The 24,483-nt window shown below is 37.5% G+C and overlaps 2 protein-coding genes across 5 annotated transcripts in view; one reads left to right on the top strand and one right to left on the bottom strand.

Moving 5' to 3' along the window:
* LOC105837583 overlaps positions 1-24,483 on the bottom strand; it is a 329,160-nt gene that overhangs the window by 164,650 nt on the left and 140,027 nt on the right. The window lies entirely within an intron of this gene.
* On the top strand, positions 5,314-18,232 carry LOC105837589. Of its 3 annotated transcripts, none has more exons than XM_012682481.3 (6): positions 5,314-5,824; positions 6,330-6,462; positions 6,963-7,113; positions 7,281-7,446; positions 7,532-7,729; positions 7,844-7,981. In XM_012682481.3, exons 2-6 carry the CDS (start codon positions 6,350-6,352, stop codon positions 7,948-7,950), a joined length of 735 nt encoding a protein of 244 aa, XP_012537935.2. In that variant the 5' UTR covers positions 5,314-5,824; positions 6,330-6,349; the 3' UTR covers positions 7,951-7,981. The 3 variants fall into 3 exon arrangements, with proteins under 3 accessions (XP_012537935.2, XP_036138825.1, XP_012537937.2); XM_036282932.1 differs by lacking the exons at positions 6,330-6,462; positions 6,963-7,113; positions 7,281-7,446; positions 7,532-7,729; positions 7,844-7,981 and adding exons at positions 15,793-15,923; positions 16,400-16,565; positions 17,399-17,567; positions 17,661-17,858; positions 17,976-18,232 and having other exon boundaries at positions 5,320-5,824; XM_012682483.3 differs by lacking the exons at positions 5,314-5,824; positions 6,330-6,462; positions 6,963-7,113; ... (1 more) ...; positions 7,532-7,729; positions 7,844-7,981 and adding exons at positions 15,120-15,301; positions 15,793-15,923; positions 16,400-16,565; ... (1 more) ...; positions 17,661-17,858; positions 17,976-18,232.

Raw genomic sequence — 24,483 nt, 5'->3', positions numbered from 1 at the left:
GACGTCATGTGCATCTTACAAGTCGGGCGTATCGCTTGTCTCGGAATACGTGCCGCAAATTCTTTCCGGCTTCTATCGCAACCTGTCATTATCTGATGTGACATTTCATGAAAATATGACGGCGGCCATTTGTTATTACGTGGTTATCCGTGAACATCGTGTCATGCCGGCAAGTAATTATCGGTCTCACGGTGTAATTATCGCAATTGTTATCCGATCTCGGAGCGAGGCCAAGAAGGTCAGAACTAAGGGAGACCTGCCCAATGATACCAGCAACATAAATAAATCTCCTTGTTTCTATTCGTTTCGTTGCTATCGTAAAAAAATGACGAGCTAATTATCGTCTAATTAACAAAAGTGTAAGGTATCGGATGACGCATAAAAAATTTTAAAAAAAGATATAAATAAGCGCCAAGTATACGCGCATAAGAAACGCCCTCAAAAATCTATTCTTATACAAACTAATTTTAATTTGGCACTACAAATGTGTGAAATTTTAATAAAATAATCTTTTCCTTAAAAAGAACAAAAAATGTATTTTCTCTACAAAAGTAATGATATAAAGAAAATGCGCCAACTATAAAACTGAATGTTCATACGAACTAGAACTACATTTACAAATAATTATTGATACAAATATTACAAATAAATATTTTACTACAAAAACTTACTACAAAATTTGTTGCTCGACTAATTTCGATATAAAAGTCTTTCTCGATTTAGTTGCTGGAAGGATATGCAGGTTTCGAATTTGTTGCTAATTGTTTATTGCAATAAAGTGGCCGTTATAAACTGCAAGCAACAAAATCGATGAAGTGCTACGAGTCAATATATAGTTACTATTTTCAGTTTTAGTGTTGTGCTAATGTAGAATAGCTAAGGGTGGTTTTCAATCGGATAGGGGTAAAACAACAAAATCGGAATTATTATAAACTGCAAGCAACAAAATCGATTAAGCGTTATCAGTCGAGATATAGCTTCTATTTTCAGTTTTAGGGTGTTATGCTGATGTTAAAGTGGCTATGGGTGATTTTCAATTAATAGGGGTGGAGCAACCAAATCAGAATTGTTATAAATTGCAAGCAATAAAACTGAGAAACCGTTATCATTCAATATATGTGGTTATTTATAATTTTAAAACGTTTTGTTGCTATAGGGTAACTTTGGAAGTGGTTTTCGGGGTTTAATAATGGAGCAAAAAATTCTGGAATAGAACAACTAATTAGCAACTAAAGAAATTCACCGCATTTTTTTAATTAAAAAAAAATTTTTTTGGGATTGTGCTAACTTAATTTTAAATTGGTACAGCCTCTATTTTTTACGAATTAGCTGGAGCAACAAAATTGTGAATGAAGCAATTATTTAGCAACAAAAGAGCACTAAATTTCTATATAAGTTTTATTCAATTGTGCTAAAGTGGCTGTGCCAGCTTTATAGACGTAATATATTTCATTGTACTGATTTATCAAATAATCTACATTGTTTTCGACATCAAGTTTACCTAATCTAATCTTTTAATTTAAAATTTATTTTTCTAAAAATAAAGGATAAGATAATTGTTTTAAGTTATATAAACCTGCAGCAAAACTATTTACCACAGAAAGTAATTGAATGTCACTATAATATAAAATTGTCATTTGTCTCTTAAAACGGAGAAAGAAATTACGAATTCAACTCAAAAGATTCAAGATAAATAATATCAAGAATAAATAGTTACAGTGATTTATAATAATTCAGGTAAATTGCATTTTTTAATTTTAATCATACATATGTGTTCTTACTTGCGGATGATGCATAATACAAATAATACATATATGAAAGATTTATATATGCATGATAATTAAATGATACAAATAGGCATAATGTGCATACACAAGATTTTCGTACACATATATGATATATACAAATACATACGATACACATACGCATAATATAAATATTAATATTTTAATAATATAAATATTTTTGATATACATATATGCACAAGCACACGCCCAGTACATGTACTATACACACAAATGCACATTTATTCTTTCGTGATCTCGCTCTCATAATATTAACAATTACTTTGCCTTTACATACAATTTCATTTTTACGTTTTTTTATTCCCAGAATCTCCTCCTTTCATCTCTATGTCTGAGCTGTAATCTTTCTATGCTTTTCTTTGTTATATTTTGAATTATGTTTTCATTAAATTATAAATTAAAAACTATTTTTAAAAATATATAATAAAATTCTAATTTTGTTACAATACAGAATTAAGATTTTGATAAAATGGCACATTTTACTCGAAATGAAGTCTTTGACAGAATACAACCGGGTTCAAATGTGTAAGTATATATTGTATTTACATCAATTTCTTTCTAATAATTTCTTTCAATTAATAATGCGTTGAACTTTTCTTAAAAAAATTAAGGTAATTCTTCCGAATCACGGCTCCACCTCCAAATGGGCTGAAATTTTTTGTAATGGTTTCTTATGCTCAGAAAGTAATGTAAATAACAATTTTTAGTCGGGGAAAGTCCAAAAAATAGTTATAAACAAAAAAGATTTAAAAATGTATTTTTTAACCATTATTTTCTAATTAATATGCAATAAAATTTGTCCTCCCAGGAAAGGACACACACGCATACGGGGGATGCAAGGGGGAAGGGCTTTCGGCCTCCCCTTCCGCACCCATCTCGTTGTAAGGGTACCTTGAGTAGAAGTGCGTAAAAATACAATGCGTATTTGTTGAGAATAACCATGTCAGTTAAGTCGTAATTTATCATTTCGTTTAGAGATGCTGGTTTAGCACAAATAGTACCACCTTAAAGTCATTAATACAACTCCATAATTTTGCAAAAATTTGATGTTTTTCTCTACTTTGAAACATGGTTACAGCATGTACGGCAGAAACTTCGCACCTGTTACACGTCATTTTGTCTCAAATAATACTGTGCAAATGTGACAAATTGTAAACATCACATTTGCTTGTAAGAATTCAATACTTACAATAAAATATTCTCTTGGATACATAGTTAAATTAAATTACTTTCGTGTTAATGTAAAATTATTAACATTTATTTAAAATTGCTTTTTCTCTTTTTTCTTTCTTTTTTCCATTAAAAAGATAATACAAGCAAATAAAAAAATATATATACTATTTTCAACAAGAGATGTCGCTCGGACTGCGTACAATAATAAAAGGGCAGAGTGGGGAAGCCATAACGTCTTACTTGACACCGTATATATGTCGCGCTCTGACCCATGGCTATTATCTCATTGCAACACTATCAATTCATTTGCCTTAGTTGTTCTTCTTTACAGAAGATAACGGTACTTTTGAACATCCAGCAATACCAGGCCTCTGCCATCATTAATTTAAGTATTAAAATAAAAATGTACTCGTAATATGAAGCTACTAACTATCAACATGCCAAATATTCCAGTAACCCTGCGTTATTTGTTGCTAGCATTGGTAAGCAGTGCGAGCAGTAAAACGGTGTGGTGAGGATTACCGCTGCACAAACCGGACAAAAACTCGTCTACTCCAAGCGACGTTTCTCGTTAAAAATAGTATAGTTATATCATGCATGCAATTATACTTGGACATATTTTTACATGTTTTTTTTTTATTTATGAATTTTTTTACAGCAATGTAATTGGCTATGTGGGAAACATAGAACAGCCTCGTACTGTAGGACGCGGTCAACAATACAGACTTTTTAAATTTTATTTATTAAATAACGAATATGAAAGAAAAGTCCCAGTCCTAACATGGGAAGACAATATTACGGATAATTTACTTAATAAAATAACAGAAAACTCTGTAAATATGTTTTTAATGCAAATATTTATCTTTATATTAAATTTTTTAAGAAGAATTGTGTTGCATTAATTATACGCTGAGAAAAAAATGTTAATTTGACTAAAATTTTTAACTTGATTAAATTTCTTTAATTCGAGTATTTATGCATTCAACTTAAAATACTTGAATTTCAATTTAAGTATTTATATATTTGATTAAAATACATAAATAATTGAAGAAATTTAATCAAGTTAAAAAACTTAGTCAAATCAACTTTTTCCTCAGTTGCTATTGTGTTCACATTTGTTATTACGTTTCTATGATTATCATAACTTTTCAGTAATATATTTCAAATTTTAACAATTTGTATTTAGATTATTCGTTTAGATAACGTTCGAGTTACAACACCTGAATTACCAACGTATAATGAAGGAAATGTTCCATACCAATTAATAATTAAAGAAAATACAACAGTGACAAATTTGGGTAAATACGAATCAACTAATATCTAGCCAATCAATAAACCTATTCCAAATAATCTGAGCAAAGCACGAAATATTTTAGGACGCCTTGGAAACTAAGTCAAAAACCTAAAAAGAGGCATTACAAGAAATAAATAAGACAATTTAAATACTAGTACTTTTTCAGTAGTCTTTTCAGTAGTCAGGTAGTCTTAAAAAAATATGATTAAATCAAGTCTAGAATTAATAGTGTATCGATATAAATTAATATAATTTGTATCTTTTTATTAATTCAATTTTAATCACACAATAAAAACAAGTCATATTAAAAAAATACCGTATTTTTAATTATAAAAAATATCTAAAATAAATAAACATCTTAATTAATATCTTTCCATTGCTGTATTACTCTCGTATTACCAAATATAATGTATAACATAAATTATTTCGTTAAATTATGCTCAGCACTTTGTTGGTAATTAATAAATATTTTGAAGGTGAAAAATATTTTCCTTATCACTAACAACCGATAAAAGAATTAAATCCTCTCAAAAACCCATATAAGCCAATTTTATTGTTGATAATTTTCCACGATATTGATTAGTTTTCACGCTGCACTTTTACTTAGTGCTGCGAGAGTAACTGCGATTGAATTTTGACAGCTGTCAAATTTCTATAGATGATTATCTGTGCAATTATTTTTAAAAAGTTGCAATTTATTTTTAAGTAAAATACATAAAAAGTAAAAAATAAAAAGTTGAATAAAGCACGCAAAGCGCAGAAAAAAAGGGAGGAGAAGGTCAAAAGAAAAAAAATTGCCCAGCAAACAAGATATTAACATAAGAAGAAAATCGATAGTCGTACTTATTGAAATGTCATCGATTTTCTGCGAAATAGATTTTCTGCGAATTGGTTTTCTTACGGCGATAACTTCGTGAGAGATTGTCGTCGCGGAATTAGCAAAAGTTAATTATAGATTATATTATTATAGATAATTATCTGCAAGTTATTTTTAAAAAGTAAAAACTAAAAAGCTAAATAACGCGCGCAAAACGCGCGATTGTGGACTCTAGTTTAATAAATAAAAAATTATGTAGCAAAGTAAACAATATAATATTTCATTGTTTGTCTATTGATTTATCAATAGACTGAATGTCACTATAATATAAAATTGTCATTTATCTTTTAAGACAAAAAAGAGAAAGAAATTCAACTCAAATTCAAAATAAATAATATCGAGGATAAATAATGTGATAATGTGATCTCTCGAATATTCTATAGCTTGGCAGCTAGCAATTGTACGAACAAGATATGCGATTTCTCTTTCGACCTTGTTTTGAATATTGTATACAAATGTCTAACGCCAGCAATAGCAAAAATATGTATATATACGTGTGCCGTGTAAGGTGTATATGAAGCAAGCGACGAGACGAATAAAGTTGAATCGTTGCCGATCGGTCGATTTGGAATAAAATAAGACTACGCAGAAGCACAGAAACCGATCTTTGAGAGTTGTTTCTAATTTCTAATTGTAATATCCAGACAATAGTTACAAGGATTTGTAATAACTTAGGTAAATTACATTTTTTTTAATTTTAATCATACATATGTGTTCTCATCTGCAGATGATGCATATACAAATAACACCTATACATATGAAAGATTCATATACTATATATAATTAAATGATACAAATAGGCATAATATGCATATAAGATTTGAATACACATACATGATAAAAATACATACGATACATATAATACACATACGCATAATATAAATCTAAATATTTTAATAATATAAACATTTTTGATATACATATATGCATAAGCACATGCCAGTACGTGTATTATATGTACAAATGCACTTTTATTCTTTCGTGATCTCGCTCTCATAATATTAACTTTGCATTTATATTCAATTTTGATTTTATGCTTCTTTATTCTCAAAATCTCTCCCTTTCATCTCTATATCTCTGTAATCTTTCTATGCTCTTCTCTGTTATATTTTGTCATTAAATTATAAATTAAAAACTATTTTTACAAGTATATAATAATATCCAAAGTTTGTTGTAATAGAGAATTAAGATTCTAATAAAATGGCACTACTGGAAAACAAAAGAATACGGAAAGAACTTGAAGAAACTGATTTGAATGATTTAATAACTCCAAATGAAGTTTTTGACGATATCCGATTGTTCGATACAACTGTGTAAGTATATATACCTGGATGTACATCAATTAATAATTTCTTTCAATGTGTTAAACTCTTTTTTTTTTAAAGAAAAAATTGATAAAACTATAAATTATAATTATACAAACATGCTTCAATTTTAAAGTAAGACATTTATATAAAAATAGTGTCAATTATTTGGTCCTCAAAGATTGATTGATATAGTAGAATAAAAATTTATAAATTATATATGTGACAACCAAAATTCTAATAAATACAAAAATTAGCAATGCATTTTGTGATATATTATTATAAAAAATGTGTTTACAATAAAGTATTCTTTTGGATACGTAGTTCGATTAAATAGCTTTCGTGTAACTACTAACATTTATTTGAAATTATTTCTTTTTTTCTTTTTTCCATTAAAAAACAGCAGAAAAGATTATACAAGCAAATAAAAACGTTTATAATCATATTATGAATAAAATTATATTTATACAAATTTTTACATGTTTTTTTATTTATGCATTTTTTTACAGCGAAGTAATTGGCTATGTGGTAGACATACAGCCTATTAAAGGATCCGATCAATATTTTCAATTTTATTTATTAAATAACGGAATTAATAGAAAACGTATCCCAGTATTTGCGTACAACGACAATATTATAGATAATTTAAGAGAATATTCAGTAAATATGTTTTAATGCAAATTTTTATCTTTTTATACTAAATAATTTTTTTAGGATTATGTTGCATGAATTATACAGTAACTATTATTTTCATATTTGTTATTATGTTTCTATCATTATCATGACTTTTCAGTAATATATTTTAAATTTTAACAATTTATATTTAGATTGTTCATTTAGATGGTGTTAGAGTTTCACGACGATATAAATATAATAAAGGAAATGTTCCATACGATTTAATAATTAGTGAAAATACTGTAATAACAATTTTGGGTGAATATAAATCTATTCCAATTAAAATGAATGAGGCACGAAATGCTCCAGGACGCATTAGTAAGTTATTATTTAAATTAAATTTATGTTAAATTTGTAGTTTATTCGTTTTAATCTGAAAATATATAACATATATATTTTACAGCGTTGGAAGCTTATGTAAAATCTAATTTTACGGAAAGAAAAGATCCTAACGACAACTTAAATAAATTCGGCTATGGATCAGTTACAGACGGAAAATATAAATTAGAAATTCGTATAAATGATTTTTCTCTCACTGATTATCTTGCACTTGATATAAACAAAGGAGACAAAATACGTGTAACAGGTATCATGGCAGAAGGTAATATATATGTATTTATTAGAAAATTTTTAATTTTTATTATTAGAATAACATTTCAAAAAAGCAAATGACTAAGCAAAAATTGTCATAATTAATTTTCCCATTATTTTACAGATGGGAATTTAATATATCTCGAAATAGGAAACATAACATGTATTCAAAAATTAGAAGGATATATGTCATTCAGTGCATTGTTAAAAGGTTATTTGTGTATCACATAAGAAACAAATATAAGAACAAGCATTACAAGAAATAAATGAAACAATTTAAATACTAATACTTTTTCAGTACAGTCTTAAAAGATATGATAAGTCATTAAATCAAGTCTAGAATTAATAGTGTATAAATTAATATAATTTTTATCTTTTTATTAATTGTATTAATCGCACAATAAAAGCAAATCATATTTTTAAAAATATCGCATTTTTAATTATAAAAGTATATAAAAGATATAAATATCTTAATATCTTTCCATTGCTGGAATCTCATATGACCAAGTATAATATATAACATTAATTATTTCGTTAAATTATGCGCAGTACTTTGTAATTAATGCATATTTTGGACGTGAAAAATATTTTCCTTATCACTAACGACCGATGAAAGAATTAAATCCTCTTAGAAAACCATGTGAGCAATTTCATTGTTGATAATTTTCGCGAAGTTGTTGGTGCTCTCGTTGCGCTCTTACTTAGTGTTGCGAGCCCGTGGGTTGAGTGCCTAGCGGGCGCGTCTCCGGGTGGCGGATAGGAGGAAGCCCGGGTGAGAAACCTCGGTCCGGGCCTAAACCCCCGCGTGCCGGGGTGGACCGCCCGGGTAGTAACGGTTATAACCTGCCCCGGCGGGCGTAAAACCCTGCCCAGGGGGGGGGAAAGCCGATACCGCGGACCAACTCGACCCAAGCCAAGCTGGAAGCTATCGTGGCGAGGGCTGCGTGGCACTGGGGGAGCAGTGCCTTGAACGATGCCTCTGGGGAACCAGGCGAAACCCCAGAGTATTTAGCCTTACCCACGCATGCGGGGCTCTGCGTGGGTGGACCGTATGTTTCCCTAGCTGCTCGTGGGAACAAAATGGAAGACGAAATCAAACTTAAACTTAAACTCACTGAGGACACCCCAATGGAGGCTTCGCCCGAGGACTCCGGAAGGGTGGAAGAAGCAGGATCGGGAGCCGAACGGACCCCTGTGGGCACGGGAAGCACCGAGACTGCGGAGGGAGGGGTGGTTTCGAGTGCTGAGCGGGCCCCTAGGGGCACGGGAGGCACCGAAACCGCAACGGACGAACCGGCGAAGGAAGAGGATCTTTGCAAAAAGAAACTCTCCGGAGCCGCGAAGAGGAGGAGGGCTCGGGAGCGGAAGGGGGGGGTTCGGGACCAGGCTCAGGCCGGGACTGGGACTGGGCCCTCGCCGGCTGTTCCGGGGACCTCTTCTTCCTCGTCCTTGACTATCCCCCAGACGCCGATTGGGGGGCCTCCGGGGAACTCCGGCAATAAACGCCGGAAGGACCCTGATGGGACCCCGCAGTCGGCAGAAGGGGCGAAAAAGAAGCAGAGGGTCCAGGGGACCCATGCTTACGTCGACGCCGCGGACCCTCTGACGAGGGTGATTGTCGAGGAGGGGTACCCGGATGCTGCGATGACTGCTGAGCAGCTGTCGCAGCTGAGGGGTGCGGTCTTCAAGGAGATCCAGGGGATCCGAGAGGGTACCCTGCCCAGATTTGACAGCACCACTCTGAGAGGGGGGGCTGCGGTGGTGAGGTGCGCGGATGCGGAGTCCCTGAAATGGCTCGAGAGCCGGATCGGGGGCATCGTGCCGTGGGAGGGCGCCAAGCTTGGGGTGGCGGGACTGGAGGTGCTGCAAAAGCAGTACAGGGCTGCGGTGTGGGTCCCGGGACCTCCCGTGGGCGCGGCTGCGGTCCTGGGGCTGCTGGAGCGGCAGAATCCGGGGATCGTTACCTCAGGCTGGCGTGTCTATGCTGAGAATGTGGGGGCTACCTGCGAGGGTAGAAACCTCATTCTCGGCATCCCCCAGTCCAGCGTCAACAAACTTAAGGCGCTGGACTTTAGGCCCCATCTTGGGATGGACCGGGTCACTTTTAAAGTGACCGGTCCATCCCAAGAGGGGGCGGGAAAGGGTAGGGAGGGGCCCGATCCAAAGGTCTCGTCTTCGTAGTGGGCCTGACCGGGGTGGGCTTCACCCAAATCAACTTGCACCACAGCAAAGGAGCCTCGGCCGTTCTTGCCAGGCGCCAAGCTGGGGTGCACACAGCCATATCACTAGTACAAGAACCTTGGCTGGTCCGAGGCTGTATTAGGGGTCTGGCGGGGTGCGGTAGGCTGTTCAGGTCACCGCAAGAGGATCGGCCTAGGGCCTGTGTGGCCGTTAAAGGGCTGGAGAGCCAGCTATTGCCGGATTTCTGTTCCAGGGACTTGGTAGCAGTCGTGATAGAGGACACCAGCGGGACCGGGATCAAGACAAGGATGGTGGTGGCGTCGGGCTACTTCTCACACGAAGAGGACGATCCGCTGCCATCAGACCGGGTTGTACGACTGGTGGAGTTCTGCCAAAAGGAGCAACTCCCCCTCATATTGGGGTGCGATGCGAACGCGCACCACACGGTGTGGGGGAGCACGGACACCAACAGGAGAGGCGAAAAGCTGTTGGAATTTCTGGTGTCCACAGACCTAGAGATTCTCAACAGAGGCAAGGAGCCTACCTTCGTCACGGCAGTGAGAAGGGAGGTTCTGGACCTAACTATCTGTTCAAGACAGATAGCGCGGGAGGTGACCGGCTGGAGGGTCTCTGACGAGCCCTCATTGTCGGATCACAGACAGATCACCTTTAGGTTGGCTAAAGTGCAAGCGAAGGTAAGAACAGTGAGGGACCCGAGGAAGACGGACTGGGACTCGTTTCGAGAGGACCTGGCTGTCGGTCTTAGGGAGTTTCCCAAAAGACATGGGACCCCTCAAGAAATCGAGCTGTGCGTCGAGCATCTGCAGAGGGCTCTCGTCGGCAGCTTTGAGAACAACTGCCCAGAAAGGACAGTGAGAGATACTAAGGAAGTCGCCTGGTGGAACCCCAAGCTACAGGAGCTCAGAAGTGCTGCACGTCGTGCCTGGAACAGGGCCAGGAACACGGGCCGCCAGGCTGACTGGGACCTTCATCGAAGGGCTCAGAAGGCCTATAGAGACTCTGTGGTAAGGGCTAAAAAGGAGAGCTGGAGGAGATTCTGCGAGTCGGTGGAGGGGATACCTGAAGCCGCTAGGCTCGGCAGAGTCTTAGCCAGGGATCGGAACGCGGCTCTGGAGGCCATTCGGCTCGACGATGGGACGATGGCGTCTGGAGAGCGATGCCTGAATCACCTGCTGGAGTCGAACTTTCCGGGCTTCCGCGGAGGCCCGGAGGAAGACGTCCACCAGGGAAACTCAAATCTCCGTAGGGTACGAGGAGAGGACTGGTCTCTTGCGGCAAAAATCGTTGGGCCGAACAAGGTCAAATGGGCCGTAGGAGGTTTCAAGCCCTTTAAGTCGGCTGGGCCGGACCGGGTATTTCCGGCCCTTCTCCAGGAAGGGCTGGAGCAGATCACCGGGCCGCTCACGCGGACGCTAAGGGCTTGTTTGGCACTGGGCTATACACCTAGGGCTTGGAGGCAGGCGAGAGTTGTGTTCATTCCCAAAGCGGGAAGAACGGGCCACAGCTCCGCCAAGGATTTTCGTCCTATCAGCCTAACGTCTTTTCTTCTTAAGACGCTGGAAAGGCTGGTGGATGTCTACATACGCGACGTGGTTCTACTGCAGCACCCGCTGCATGGGAATCAGCACGCGTATCGCACGGGATACTCCACAGAATCGGCGCTTCACTCCGCTGTATCGTTTATCGAGGAGCAACTGGAGAGGAAGGGCTTCGTGGTTGGCACCTTTCTAGATATAGAAGGAGCTTTTAACAACACACCGCACGAGGTGGTGTGTGAGGAAGCTACTCGCAGAGGTGTGCCGGAAAGGATCGTGGATTGGATCAGAGGCATGCTTGGGCGACAGGTAACGGCCTCATTGGGAACAGTGAAGGTCAGTGGATGGGTGAAGAGAGGCTGCCCGCAAGGGGGAGTTCTCTCTCCACTATTATGGTGTCTGGTGGCGGATAGACTGCTCAGGACGCTGAACGAAAGGAGCTTCTTTACATTAGGATATGCGGATGATCTGGCTATCCTGATACGAGGACCCTTTTTGGAGACGCTTCTGGAGCTCACGCAGAGAGCCTTAGAGGTGATCGAGGAGTGGTGCGGCGAGACCGGTCTGGCGGTGAATCCACTGAAGACCGGGCTCGTAATCTTCACTCGCAGGTACAAGGTAGGCCCAGTGGAGGGGCCGGTCCTTGGGGGAACGAGATTAGTTCCAACCGTATCGACTAAATATCTGGGAGTGATCCTAGATAGGAAGCTGACATGGAAGGAACATCTCGAGAACCGTTGCAGGAGTGTGTGCTCCTACTTCTGGATATGCAGAAGGACATTCGGGCAGACCTGGGGTCTCAAACCAAAAATGGTCCACTGGATATACACGGCGATACTCAAACCTAGGCTGCTTTACGCGTCTGTCGTATGGTGGCCAAGGGTTTTGGGAAAGACCGCTAAGTTAGCGCTGGAGCACGTCAGAGCTCTAGTTTTAAGAGGGGCTCTGGGGGCCATGCGGACCACGCCGGTGGTGGCGATGGGAATGCTGCTTGGCGTCGAGCCCCTCGATCGGGTGGTAGTGGCGGCCGCGGCGACGGCGGCCTACCGCTTAAGGTGTGAATCAAGGTGGAAGGCAGGAGCCCTCCACACGAGATTTCCCGAAGGAATCCTATCGGGCACCATTTTTGCAATGGGACAGGATAGGAGGCCGGTGATTCGTACTTTCGAAAGAGGGTACAGGATAAGCTTCCCCGGGCGCTGGGAGTGGAACGGCTCTAAGGGACCGGTTCCTCGGGACGGGGACGTCTGGTTCACGGATGGCTCCAAAACGAGTGCGGGCTCTGGAGCTGGTCTTTACTGTCAGCGCGACCGGGCAGGAATCGTCGTTCCGCTTGGCGAGCACGCTACGGTTTTCCAGGCGGAGGTGTTAGCCATCATGAGATGTGCCCAGAACCTATTAGAGTCTGATAGGGTGAGAAGGCGCATCCGGATTTACTCGGACAGTCAGGCGGCGCTTAAGGCGCTTGAGGGTCCAAGAATTAACTCGCGGCTGGTCTGGGACTGCAAGTGCGTACTGGATGAGTTGGCGGAGAAGAATGATGTCGGCCTAGTATGGGTCCCTGGGCACGCAGGGATCAAGGGCAACGAAATGGCGGACCTGCTTGCTAAGGAGGCGGCCGAAACAAGACTGCTGGGACCTGAACCGGCTGTTGGGATCTCTTTCTGCCTAGGCAGGGGGAGAATCAGGGGCTGGCTCCGGGACCAGCATCTTGAACACTGGAAGAAAGAAACAGAGAGCAAATGCAGACAGGCTAGGGCCATGCTAGGGGAATGCCCTAGCGAGAACCTGGCCAGGAGCATAAGATCTCTAAGTAGGAGGGACGCCAGGCTCGCGACACAACTGCTCACGGGCCATGGGGATCTCAACTATCACCTGCACAAATTGGGCCGTAGTGATACGCCCAGCTGTAGGCTGTGCGGTGAGGAGGAGGAAACTAGTCTCCACATTCTTGGGAATTGCCCAGCACTGGTCGGACCAAGAGCACGCCTGCTGGGCTCAGGTTTTCTAGAACCGTACCAGGTGAGGCAGCTGCCTGTGGGGGATCTGCTCCGCTTTTGGAAGGAAGCGGGGCCCCGCTAGGGCAGCTGACAACGGGGAGGCACAATGGACTCGGTCTAAGTGCCAAAGTGGGCTTCGCAGGAGGACCGCCCCCGTCACTACTATTATTATTATTATTATTAGTGTTGCGAGAGTAATTGCAATTAAATTTTGACAGCTGTAAAATTTCTATAGATGGTTATCTATATAATTATTTTTAAAAAGTTGCAATTATTTTTAAGTAAAAAATATAAAAAGTAAAAATATAAAAAAAATAAACAGTTGAATAAAATGCGCTTAGCGCAGAGAGAGAGAGAAAGAGAGAGAGAGAGAGAGAGAGAGAGAGAGAGAGAGAGAAAACCAAAAGAAAAAAGATTGCCCAGTAAATAAGATATTATTAACACAACATTATTACAATGATGTGATGTTACAATTTTATAACATTTAAAAAAATGTATTTCATAATTTTTTATATAACATTATTATAAAAAACATTTTAGTAAGACATTACAATTATACATTTTTCACTGTAATTTTTATGTTTAAAAAAAAACGTTATCCACTCTTAAAAGAAGAATTAAATCAATAGTCGTATCTATCGAAATGTTGTCATCGATTTTCTGCGAAATCGATTTTCTGCGAATTAGTTTTCTTACAGCGATAACTTCGTGAGAAACTTCGTTGACATCATAAAGTTAGCAAAAGTTAATTGTATAAATAATTATCTATATAATTAACATTGCAAATTACTTAAAAAAAATACTCTCTAAATTTTTTAGAGCAAAAATTTCACTCTATGGAGTGACACACCAAGTCACTCGGTTAGAGTTATTTCTCACTCTTATAGAGTGAATTCTTTCACTCTTTATCAAGAACTGAACATTTTCACTCTTTATGTTTCAGTGAATGTTTTCTTGGAGTGAATATTTCACTCGTAATTAAAGAGTCATCCCGCCAGTTAGTGCACGGCGCCACCGATAAGAGCAAGCGGTTTAACTCTCTCAGAAGTAAGATGCAGTCGATGCGCTACACAAAGACCACCCGCAGCGCGATCAAGGCAAGCCAAAAACAGCTTCCTTCTTTACGAGAAGAGTTACGCCGGTTATCGGCGGCACCACTAACTGGCGCAAACGCGGGTGCCCGATGTGATAAAGGACCGTCACATAATACTTTTACAAAATATATTTAAACACATCTAGGTTATTCATAATTACCGGATTCACTCATTTCAATTGAATAAATAATTCACTCCTAGAAAAGTAAAACAACATTCACTCTTATAAAAAGTGAGATGTCACTCCATTTTGACTGGCAGTATTTTCATTATCCGATTATCACTTAGAGTGAAATTTCACTCATTTGGAGTGACATTTCACAACAAAAAATTTAGAGAGTAAAAATAAAAAAATAAAAAATAAAAAACTAAATAGCGTGCGCAAAGCGCGACTGTCTAATTTAATGTTTAAAAAATTGCATGTAGCAAAGTAAATAATATGATATTTCATTATATTTGTCCAATAATTTATAAAATAATCTATATTTTTACGACATCAAGAATACCTAATCTAATCTTTTATTAGAATTGATTTTTCTGAAAAGAGGATAAGATAACTGTTTTAAGATATATAAACCTGCAGTAAAACTATTTACCACAGAGAGTGATTGAATGTACTATAATATAAAATTGTCATTTGTCTTTTAAAACAACCCGAAAAAATTACGAATTCAATTTAAAAGATCCGAGATAAATAATATCGAGGATAAATAGTTGTGGATAAACAGTGACAATGATTGTAATAACTCAGGTAAGTCGCATTTTTTAAATTTTAATCATACATACGTGTTCTCATCTGCGGATGATGCATATACAAATATCTACACAAAAGATTGATATACGCATAATATATAATTATATGATATAAATAGGCATAATGTGCATACAAGACTTGCATACACATACATAACACAAATACATACAATACACATACGCATAATATAAATATAAATATTTTAATATTTTTAGTATACATATATGCACAAGTACAGGCCAGTACATGTATTATATGCACAAATGCATTTTTATTATTACGTGATCTCGCTCTCACAATATTAACAATTACTTTGCCTTTATATTTAATTTTATTTTTACGGTTTTTTATTCTCAAAATCATCTCCTTTGATTCCTATGTCTCCGTAATCTTTCTATGCTTTTCTTTGTTATATTTTGTCATTAAATTATGAATTAAAAACTATTTTTACAAGTATATAATTATATCCAAATTTTGTTATAATACAGAATTCAGATTCTAATAAAATGTCACTACTGAAAAACGAAAAAATACAGGATGAACTTAAAAAAACTGATTTAAATGATTTAATAACTCCAAATGAAGTCTTTGACAACATCCAACCATACGATTTAACCGCGTAAGTATACATTTCATATTTACGTCAATTAATAATTTCTTTCAATGTGTTGAACCCTTATTTTCTTAAAAAGAAAAAATTAATAGGATTATAAATTATAATTATACATTGCATGCTTCAATTTTGAAGTAACGATTAGCTGGTTCTCAAAAATTGACCGATATGATAGAATAAGAAAATTATATATGTGACAATCAAAATTCAGTAAATACAAAAATTAAGAATACATCTTGTGACATATTGTGATAAAAAATGTGTTTACAATAAAATATTCTTTTGGATAGTTGGATTAAATTGCTTTCATGTAAACTACTAACATTTATTAAAAATTGCTTTTTTCATTTTTTTTATTAAAAACAGAAAAAAAGATTATACAAAGATTATACAAACAAATAAAAACATATACAGTCATATTATGAATAGAATTATATTTAGACAGATTTTTACATGTTTGTTATTTGTTAATTTTTTTACAGCGAAGTAATTGGCTATGTGGTAAACATAGAACAGCCTTCTAAAGGATCCGATCAACAAATTTTTAAATTTTACTTATTAAATAACGGAAAAGAAAAAAAACGTGTCCAAGTCATAGCACAGGGCAACAATATTACAGATAACTTACGTAATATAAAAAAATATTCGGTAAATATATTTTTAATGCAAATTTTCATCTTTTTATATTAAATAATTTTTTTAGGATTGTTCTCTAAATTTCTTGGAGTGAAATGTCACTCCAAAAAAGCGAATTTTCACTCCAAACGATACTGAAAATATTGCCACTCCACATGGAGTGACATCTCATTTTATATAAGAGTGAACGTTTCATTCAAACTTTAGAGTAAATTTTTCACTCCATAAGAGTGAACTTTTCAATCCGATTGAAGTACATGTATTGCTCGATTGAAATGAACATTTCACTTTTCATGGAGTGAATTGCTCTCTGAATTAAACCGTAATCATATACAATCTAATCGCCAAATACATTTAGTGGTGCCGCGTATAGTCAGCCTAACCCTTTTGCAGAGAAGGAAGTTACTTTCGTTTACCTTGATTGCACTACGGGTGATCTTTATGTAACGCGTCGGCTGTTTTACTTTCGAGAGAATTACGCAGCTTGTTTGCCTATCGGCACTAACTTGCGGACGAGCACGGCGGCGCAGTAAAGTGACCCTTCAATTACGAGCAATTACGAGTGAAATATTCACTCCAAAAAAACATTCACTCCAAAATAAAGAGTGAAAATGTTTACTTCCTATAAAGAGTGAAAGAATGCACTCTATAAGAATAAGAAATAACTCCAATCGAGTGACTCGGTGTGTCACCCCATATTTCGAATGAGATTTTCACTCTGAAAAATTTAAAAAGTGTGTTGCATCAATTATACAGTTACTATTATTTTCACATTTCTTATTACATTTCTATCATTATCATGACTCTTCAGTAATATATTTTAAATTTTAACAATTTGTATTTAGATTGTTCATTTAGATGGTGTTGAAGTTACAACAGGGTGGTATAATAATGGAAATGTTCGATACCAATTAATGATTAATGAAAATACTGTAGTAACAATTTTGGGAGAATATGAATATATTCTAGATAAACTGAGTGAAATACGAAATGCTCCTGTCGCAGGACGCATTAGTAAGTTATTGTATTAATTATATTTATGTTTAATTTGTGTTTTATTTAATTATTCGTTTTAATCTAAAAATATATTACATATATATTTTACAGTGTTGGAAGCTTATGTAAAATCTAATTTTATGGAAAGAAAAAATCCCAACGACAACTCAAATAAATTCGGTTGTGGATCAGTTACAGACGGTACATATAAATTAGAAATTCATATAAAAGATTTTTCTCTCACTGATTATCTTGCACTTGGTATAAACAAAGGAGACAAAATACGTGTAACAGGCACCAAACAAGAAGGTAATATATACTTGTATTTATTTAAACATTTTTAATTTTTATTATTAAAATAACAATTTTAAAAAAAGTAAATAACTAGCAAAAACTATTATAATTAATTTTCTCATTATTTTACAGACAAGAAGTTAATACATCTCCAAGTAGAAAACATAACATGTATTCAAAAATTAGAAGGATATATGTCATTCAGTGCAATATTAAAAGGTCATTTATGTATCAAATAAGAAAAAAACGTAAGAAGAGACATAACAAAAAATAAATGAGACAATTTAAATACTAATATTTTTTCAGTACAGTCTTTAAAAGATGTGAAAAGTCATTAAATTAAGTCTAGAATTAATAGTGTATCAATATAATATAATATAATATTTATCTTATTTTTATTAATTCAATTAATAACACAATAATAACGAGTCATATTTAAAAAATATCGTATTTATAATTATAAAAAATATTTAAAATAACATCTTAATTAATATCTTTCCATTCCTATACTTTCGTATTACCAAATGTAATGTGTAACATAAATTATTTCCTTAAATTATGCTGAGTATTTTGTTTGTAATTAATACACATTTTGAAAGTGGAAAATATTTTCCTATCCGCTAAAAACCCGATAAAAGAATTAAATATAAATAAAAAGTAAACAAAATCATAACGATATAGAGAGAACTCATCCGCTTCGATTACTCCTAAAGAAATCGCATGTGCATCTCACCAATCGGCTTACAACGCTAAATATAGCGAATGTTAATAAAGTACATCATCTAATTAGCTAACCGTCAATCATTTCCTTATCGACATGCTTTATTGGCGTAGCGCAAGACTGTCGGCCTCCCGCTAGAGAAAGACGCATCCTGTCTCTGATTGCCCCCGCAACCTCCGACCGGCCCCAAGTTCACGTCATCGTCATGGCGTTCACCTCTACCGAGTGTACCTTCGCGACGTGTGCGCGAAGAGACTCCGGCGAAGTTACGAATTGAACAAGAGATTCTCGTGCTCGCGGTATATGCTTCTCGGATTTGCACGCGCACGAACATCGTGTACGTACAGCGACGCGATGTACAAGACGCGGATAATTCCTCCGCTATAATTCATCGCGAGAATAGGAAATGAACGGCTCTTCTCCCCGGCGTGGAGTAGCGTCTCTATTCATTTGCCGGTTCAATGAGTTAGCGTCGGGAGACCTCCCCAGAATCGCCGGAGGTGCGTCAGGCTGTCGTATCTTTCAGGTGCACACGCGCATCTCTCTGTTGCGCGCATAGTAATTATGATAATGTCGCGTGAGTCACGATTACAGGGACGCGGCGGCGAAATTAATAACGGAGATTCACGATATATCCGAGGACATGTCAATTGGAGACAATCGCGACGCGAGCAGGAAGCGACGTGGAACAGGTACTTGGACAACGCCGGGGATATCCTAGTCCCTAGAAACGAGCGAGTATATACACGCGAGCCGGCGATCAACGCGAACGACCGAAGTTCATACTTTTCCGCGGGACGGCCCAGCGTGCGGTCACTGTGCATACACCGTTGCCCCGGGCATCGTGATTGCTTATTAAACAAATTCACGCACGCGTATAAACCAACGAGCGTGAATATATCGGCGACGAGCCGCTAACAGCGGTATTGCATGCGCGGTACTGTAGAACTTTATTTCAAACAGACTTCAATTATGTAAATAATAGCTTTTTGTATACTGTAGCAGCCAATTTAAGTTTTGTTGTTCTAAAAGCTACACGTGAGATCACGAAGCATATTTTTAATGTGAACACCGAGGAAAAATGTTTTTTAATTATATCAACAAGAGAATACAAAAATGCATTCAAAATTTTTTATTATCACGATTGAACTTCTGATTTCAACATTGTATAACTATCGAATATTTGACAGATTAAATTTTGAAAGGCTTACTAAACGTATAGTTCGTACTTTCCCGATTAAATGTATTAGATATCCAATTTATACAACTATAGACCTTTTGCCATAGAGATTTCTCGGATGTGCTTACATAAAATATGTAAATCCGATCTGATATTTTATTCTAAATTCCTGCCATCTCGTACTACTGTGTATTTTATCAGATCCCAGTGTTCTTTTCAAACGAGTGCGCTCGCCGTTCATCACAGTTTCGCGCTGCAACAGAGTGTCCACGCTCGCATCGTACAGGCGTATCTTAGCAGCGGGCACCTAATCGTAACCCCGAGGTACGATTCGAGGTAATCCCGATTCATGCGCCGAGAAGGTGCAGCAGTGCCAGTATCTTCCGCGGATCGCGACGCAAACGAACGTTTATCGCGTGCCCGCGTGCGCCTTCGTGCATAATTCCGTGTACGAGAACCCCAATTATCCGGTACTTGCGCCTCGCTTTGCTCGAGCGTCCTCGACAATGCATCAGTCTGAGAATGCGCTTTCCGGCGCTCTTTTTTTTCCCTTCTCTCCCTTGCCGAGACCGTCAGACAAATACGCACAACGTGCATTACTTTCGCTCGCACGATATTCACGCACATCTCCGGGGGCTTTGAGCAAGAGCTCTTCTGAAAAAGCCACTTCCCAATTAGAAATCGAATCAACAAACTTTCACAAATCTTGATTCAAGAGTTTCATATATAATTCCTTATATAATTGAAATAAAATAAGGAGGAATAATAATTTACTCGTAAACAATTTAATAAAGATAAAATTGGTATCAAACGTAAGATTGAATGCTATGTGTTTGAAATTGCTGCTGAAATTATTATCATTTCATGATAATAATACATCAGACGTATAAGCCATACATACGAGTATGCGCTGGATGACTTTCGTTTGTAATTACACAACTCGAAATAATTAATATTTTCGAACCAATCATCGTCCATTGGTGCGTCCATCAGTCAAGATCGGGACAAACATGCCTCATCAAATTTCGAATGATAGCGAATGGCAAACAGTTGCCAGTAGATGCGTTTTCTCGGGAGTGAAATCTATTCTGTTCTAATCCCTTCGAATCTATTGCCTACGAAACCGCTTGCAAAGGATTTTGATCCATCTCTGCTACGCATCTCTCTCCGGTATACATCTCTGGCACGCATACGCTGTTCCCGGCGTATGATGTTGCGGAGTAATGCGCTATCTCTCTTTCCCGGTCACCCGCGGGCTACGTCTTCTCCAGGTGTACGTATGCATCTCGCCGTACCTCCCATATAGTCATTACAAACACTTGCACCGATCCACCGCACGTGTGAGTGCATGCGTGCGTGCGTATGACCGCCTAGCTACCTCGCCTAGCCGCCGATGCGTGACTGCGTCGGAGGAGAGCAGTCTGCCAGGATTATTATGCAAGCTCGTGGTGCTCTCAGGCTGTCGGTGCTTTGGGTTCCGGGTCCGATTGTTCGTTCACTTCGGCACGGCAAGCGCTTCTTGACACCTGATGTTAATAGTAAACGTTAACGGCGCGTTAACGGACGGAATATTCCTGCTCACTTGTTGTTGCACATTTATTATATATATGTATATATATAAATATAATATTTAATATTTTTTACTTTGCATACGTTATGCACTTTTCTCTCTGTAATAAATTTCCATTGATCTCGTTTTATTATTTAATAATCAATCGCTTTTCTCTAAAAAAAATTCTTTCATGTTTTCCTCATTGTTATTAAATATGTAGATATTTTGCCTGTGTGCTTGATAATAATCAATACTTCAACAAAATGCCGCAAGTATATAGATGCAAAGTTTGATGCGTCTACATATATTTCAATTGCTACGAGTCGCTATGGATGCGGGAAATATTGATTGTACGTGTCATATTAATTCCAAATGGCTATTCGTCGTGAAATAGTGTTGCTACACCTGCGACAGCAAAAGAAAATCACTCGCAGTGAGTTTGCTACGTTGATGAAGAATCGGCCGGCATTATACGCGTTCGCGAAGCGTTTCTCTGTTGGTGCATCGCGTGCAATTTGTCATTACACGTGTCATCCCGCCGGTGCAAAACCGCCGTGCAAAAACCCGCGTCCTTCGGGGTGGCGATCTCTCGTGCTCTCTCGTCAGCGCGCGATGAAAGGGGCTTCATTATTCATCGGTTCGGCCGACTATGCGAGCTATGGGCGGTGTGTGCTTAACATTTACGGAGAGAAGCTCAACGTCTCTCCAGCGAGAGTTCCGCAAAGTATAATATAATATCATTCCGCTTACGCAAGCACACCTACGCAAGAAACTAAACGCGGGCGTGTTTCGTTACGTCGGTATTGCGTATCGCGAATCGTTATGCTTTCTCTCTTTCTCTCGCGAATTGATTGCGGAGAGCGTCCAAACAACAGTCAAGTTTCGTCCGGAGTCATTTCAGCGATACCATCGGGAACTCGAACGATACCTCAAGATAAGGTAATCGAGATGCTATCGCGTTAGACGTCGATGGCTTCCGCTTGATGCTATTTTTGATGTACCGATAATGGACCTCCCTCTCGCAATAGCATCGATATATTATTGTTACTATGTATGGAATATTGACGGTATTACTGATCATGCGGGAATATCGATAAATTGGCAAACGTGAAAGAATTACAGACATTAAACTTAGTACCAAGAGAGGGATTTGCCGCAGCTGCAGACACCGCCATGGGAAGCTACTTCTTATCATACAATATCACATTTCCTGGTATCAAACTTCTCTCTCTCTCTCTCTCTCTCTTTCTCTCTCTCTCTTTCTCTCTCTTTCTTATCGATTATAGCTTATTAACAGACATCATTACGTTAATATGCAGAGATTATATTAGCTTTTCCTTTCATAACAAAATGCAATTTCTAATACTGCCAATAAATGCGTTAGCCTTCTTCCTACCTCTCTTTCTCTTTCATTGTGCACACCGCTACTTAACAATGCTAATCACTATCAATCATATGTACATATATACAGACAATTTATGATTGAATCTGTAGAAAAACGGCACTTTGATTGTATTTCTTTGTCATTATCGGCTGATTTACAAGGGAATCGGTGAGCAACAATCGATATGTCGGTTTACGAGCAATAATCACGGTACGCGCACATGCAATGCTGTTAACCGTTAAACTGATGTTCCGGTAAATATTATCCTTTTTTGCACGCTCATCAAGCGACGAGTGTCATACGCAGATGTATCATTAAGTCCCGGCCGCCGTTTAAACTTTTAAGCCCGCAGGCAAAACGATAAATTTACATAGGACCAGAGACAGACATCCCGTGACGTCTTGCTTGGATCACCGCACCTGTTTTGTTCGTCCATATCGCGTAACATAACACATAATTTACGAGCTATTCGGAAAAGTCCATTTAAGCATGACAAAAACTTCCGCCACGACAACGGTAATTTATCATGAGGATAACTGCCCGGACATAATATTACATTACCTGTAGTAATGTACATTACCATATAGTAATAAAGTACTTTTATTTGGTCCTTTAAATTGTTTATTAAGTATCGTAACCGGCCGAGATTTACTCAGATGTATTAAACCGAATTGATCGTAATTAAAAAATAAAGATAGATCCTCATTAGAAAGTTACTTTCACAAAAATTGATAATAATAAGGTAAAATTGTATAAGCAGTACATGAGCAAATAAAAATAAAAAGTTAATTCTATAATAACAATTATTAAAATTCATTAAAAACTCTTAAAACCTTATATAAAATAAATATAATACTTATATCTTTTATAAAGATATTAATATAGTCTATAAAATGTTTATCGTTTCACGCTTCATTAAAATTTGTCGACGAGGCGCGCCGCCGTGTAAATCGATTTTTAAAATCAGTGCAAAAAAAAAAGAGATGAAAATGCAGAAGATTGGCGCAACGTGCTTTTACACGACTTTCATAACGCGCCGGTTAACCGGCTTAATAATTGCGCGCCTTATATGTACGTGAGACTAATTGTTTTTGCATAATCGAGGTAACTCCGATCTCTAGCTCGTGGCGCATCCGTTTGATGCGGGAAAAGAAATCGGCGCGATGAGCACGCGCGCGCGCGTTATGTATGTACCATATGCATTTAATATATGCGAATTGCATAATTTACGATGTAATTACACGAGATTCGGAGCGGATTTTAATATGACCGTATATCTCGCATACAACGCGTGTACGTATGGAGTAGATCAGTCATTATGAAATAATTACACGCCGATTGGCTTCCCACAGATGTGCATATTTCCCGGCATTACATCTATTTATCTCTCCGCCTGTGACTACACGATGTCTGAACTACTGTTAAATATCTTTTCTTTTATATATATATATCAAATATAAAAAACATTAGAAACTTTTTCTTAATATTATGTTTCTTTGTAATGTATCTAAATAATAATTTCAAGAGTTTGCGCATATTAACGTATAAATCAAATAAAAAAATTATACGTCAGTTATTATCGTAAATTTGATATGCTACAATGTATAAAAAAAATATCAGATAGTTAAAAAAAGAATGTACATTTCTATCAAGCTTTGTTAACGTAAATACATAGAAGTCATAAACTTCTATCTAAAAAGATACAATTGTGCATTTGTATGATGTCGCTCATACAAAGATTATATGTGTAATGTGATATTAGAGCCACGAACAAAGCCGCCTTTAACAAAGAAGAAGAAAGCA

This window comes from Monomorium pharaonis, chromosome 2 (genome assembly GCF_013373865.1).
Source record: "Monomorium pharaonis isolate MP-MQ-018 chromosome 2, ASM1337386v2, whole genome shotgun sequence".
In the NCBI taxonomy this organism is placed as follows: domain Eukaryota; kingdom Metazoa; phylum Arthropoda; class Insecta; order Hymenoptera; family Formicidae; genus Monomorium; species Monomorium pharaonis.
This window is presented reverse-complemented; position numbering and strand designations above follow the sequence as displayed.

Excerpts from the sequence above, each read along its gene's own strand:
- LOC105837589 (XM_012682483.3), top strand. Across the intron at positions 15,924-16,399 it reads CAACCATACGATTTAACCGC|CGAAGTAATTGGCTATGTGG; the intron begins GTAAGTATACAT and ends ATTTTTTTACAG. Across the intron at positions 17,568-17,660 it reads TCCTGTCGCAGGACGCATTA|TGTTGGAAGCTTATGTAAAA; the intron begins GTAAGTTATTGT and ends TATATTTTACAG.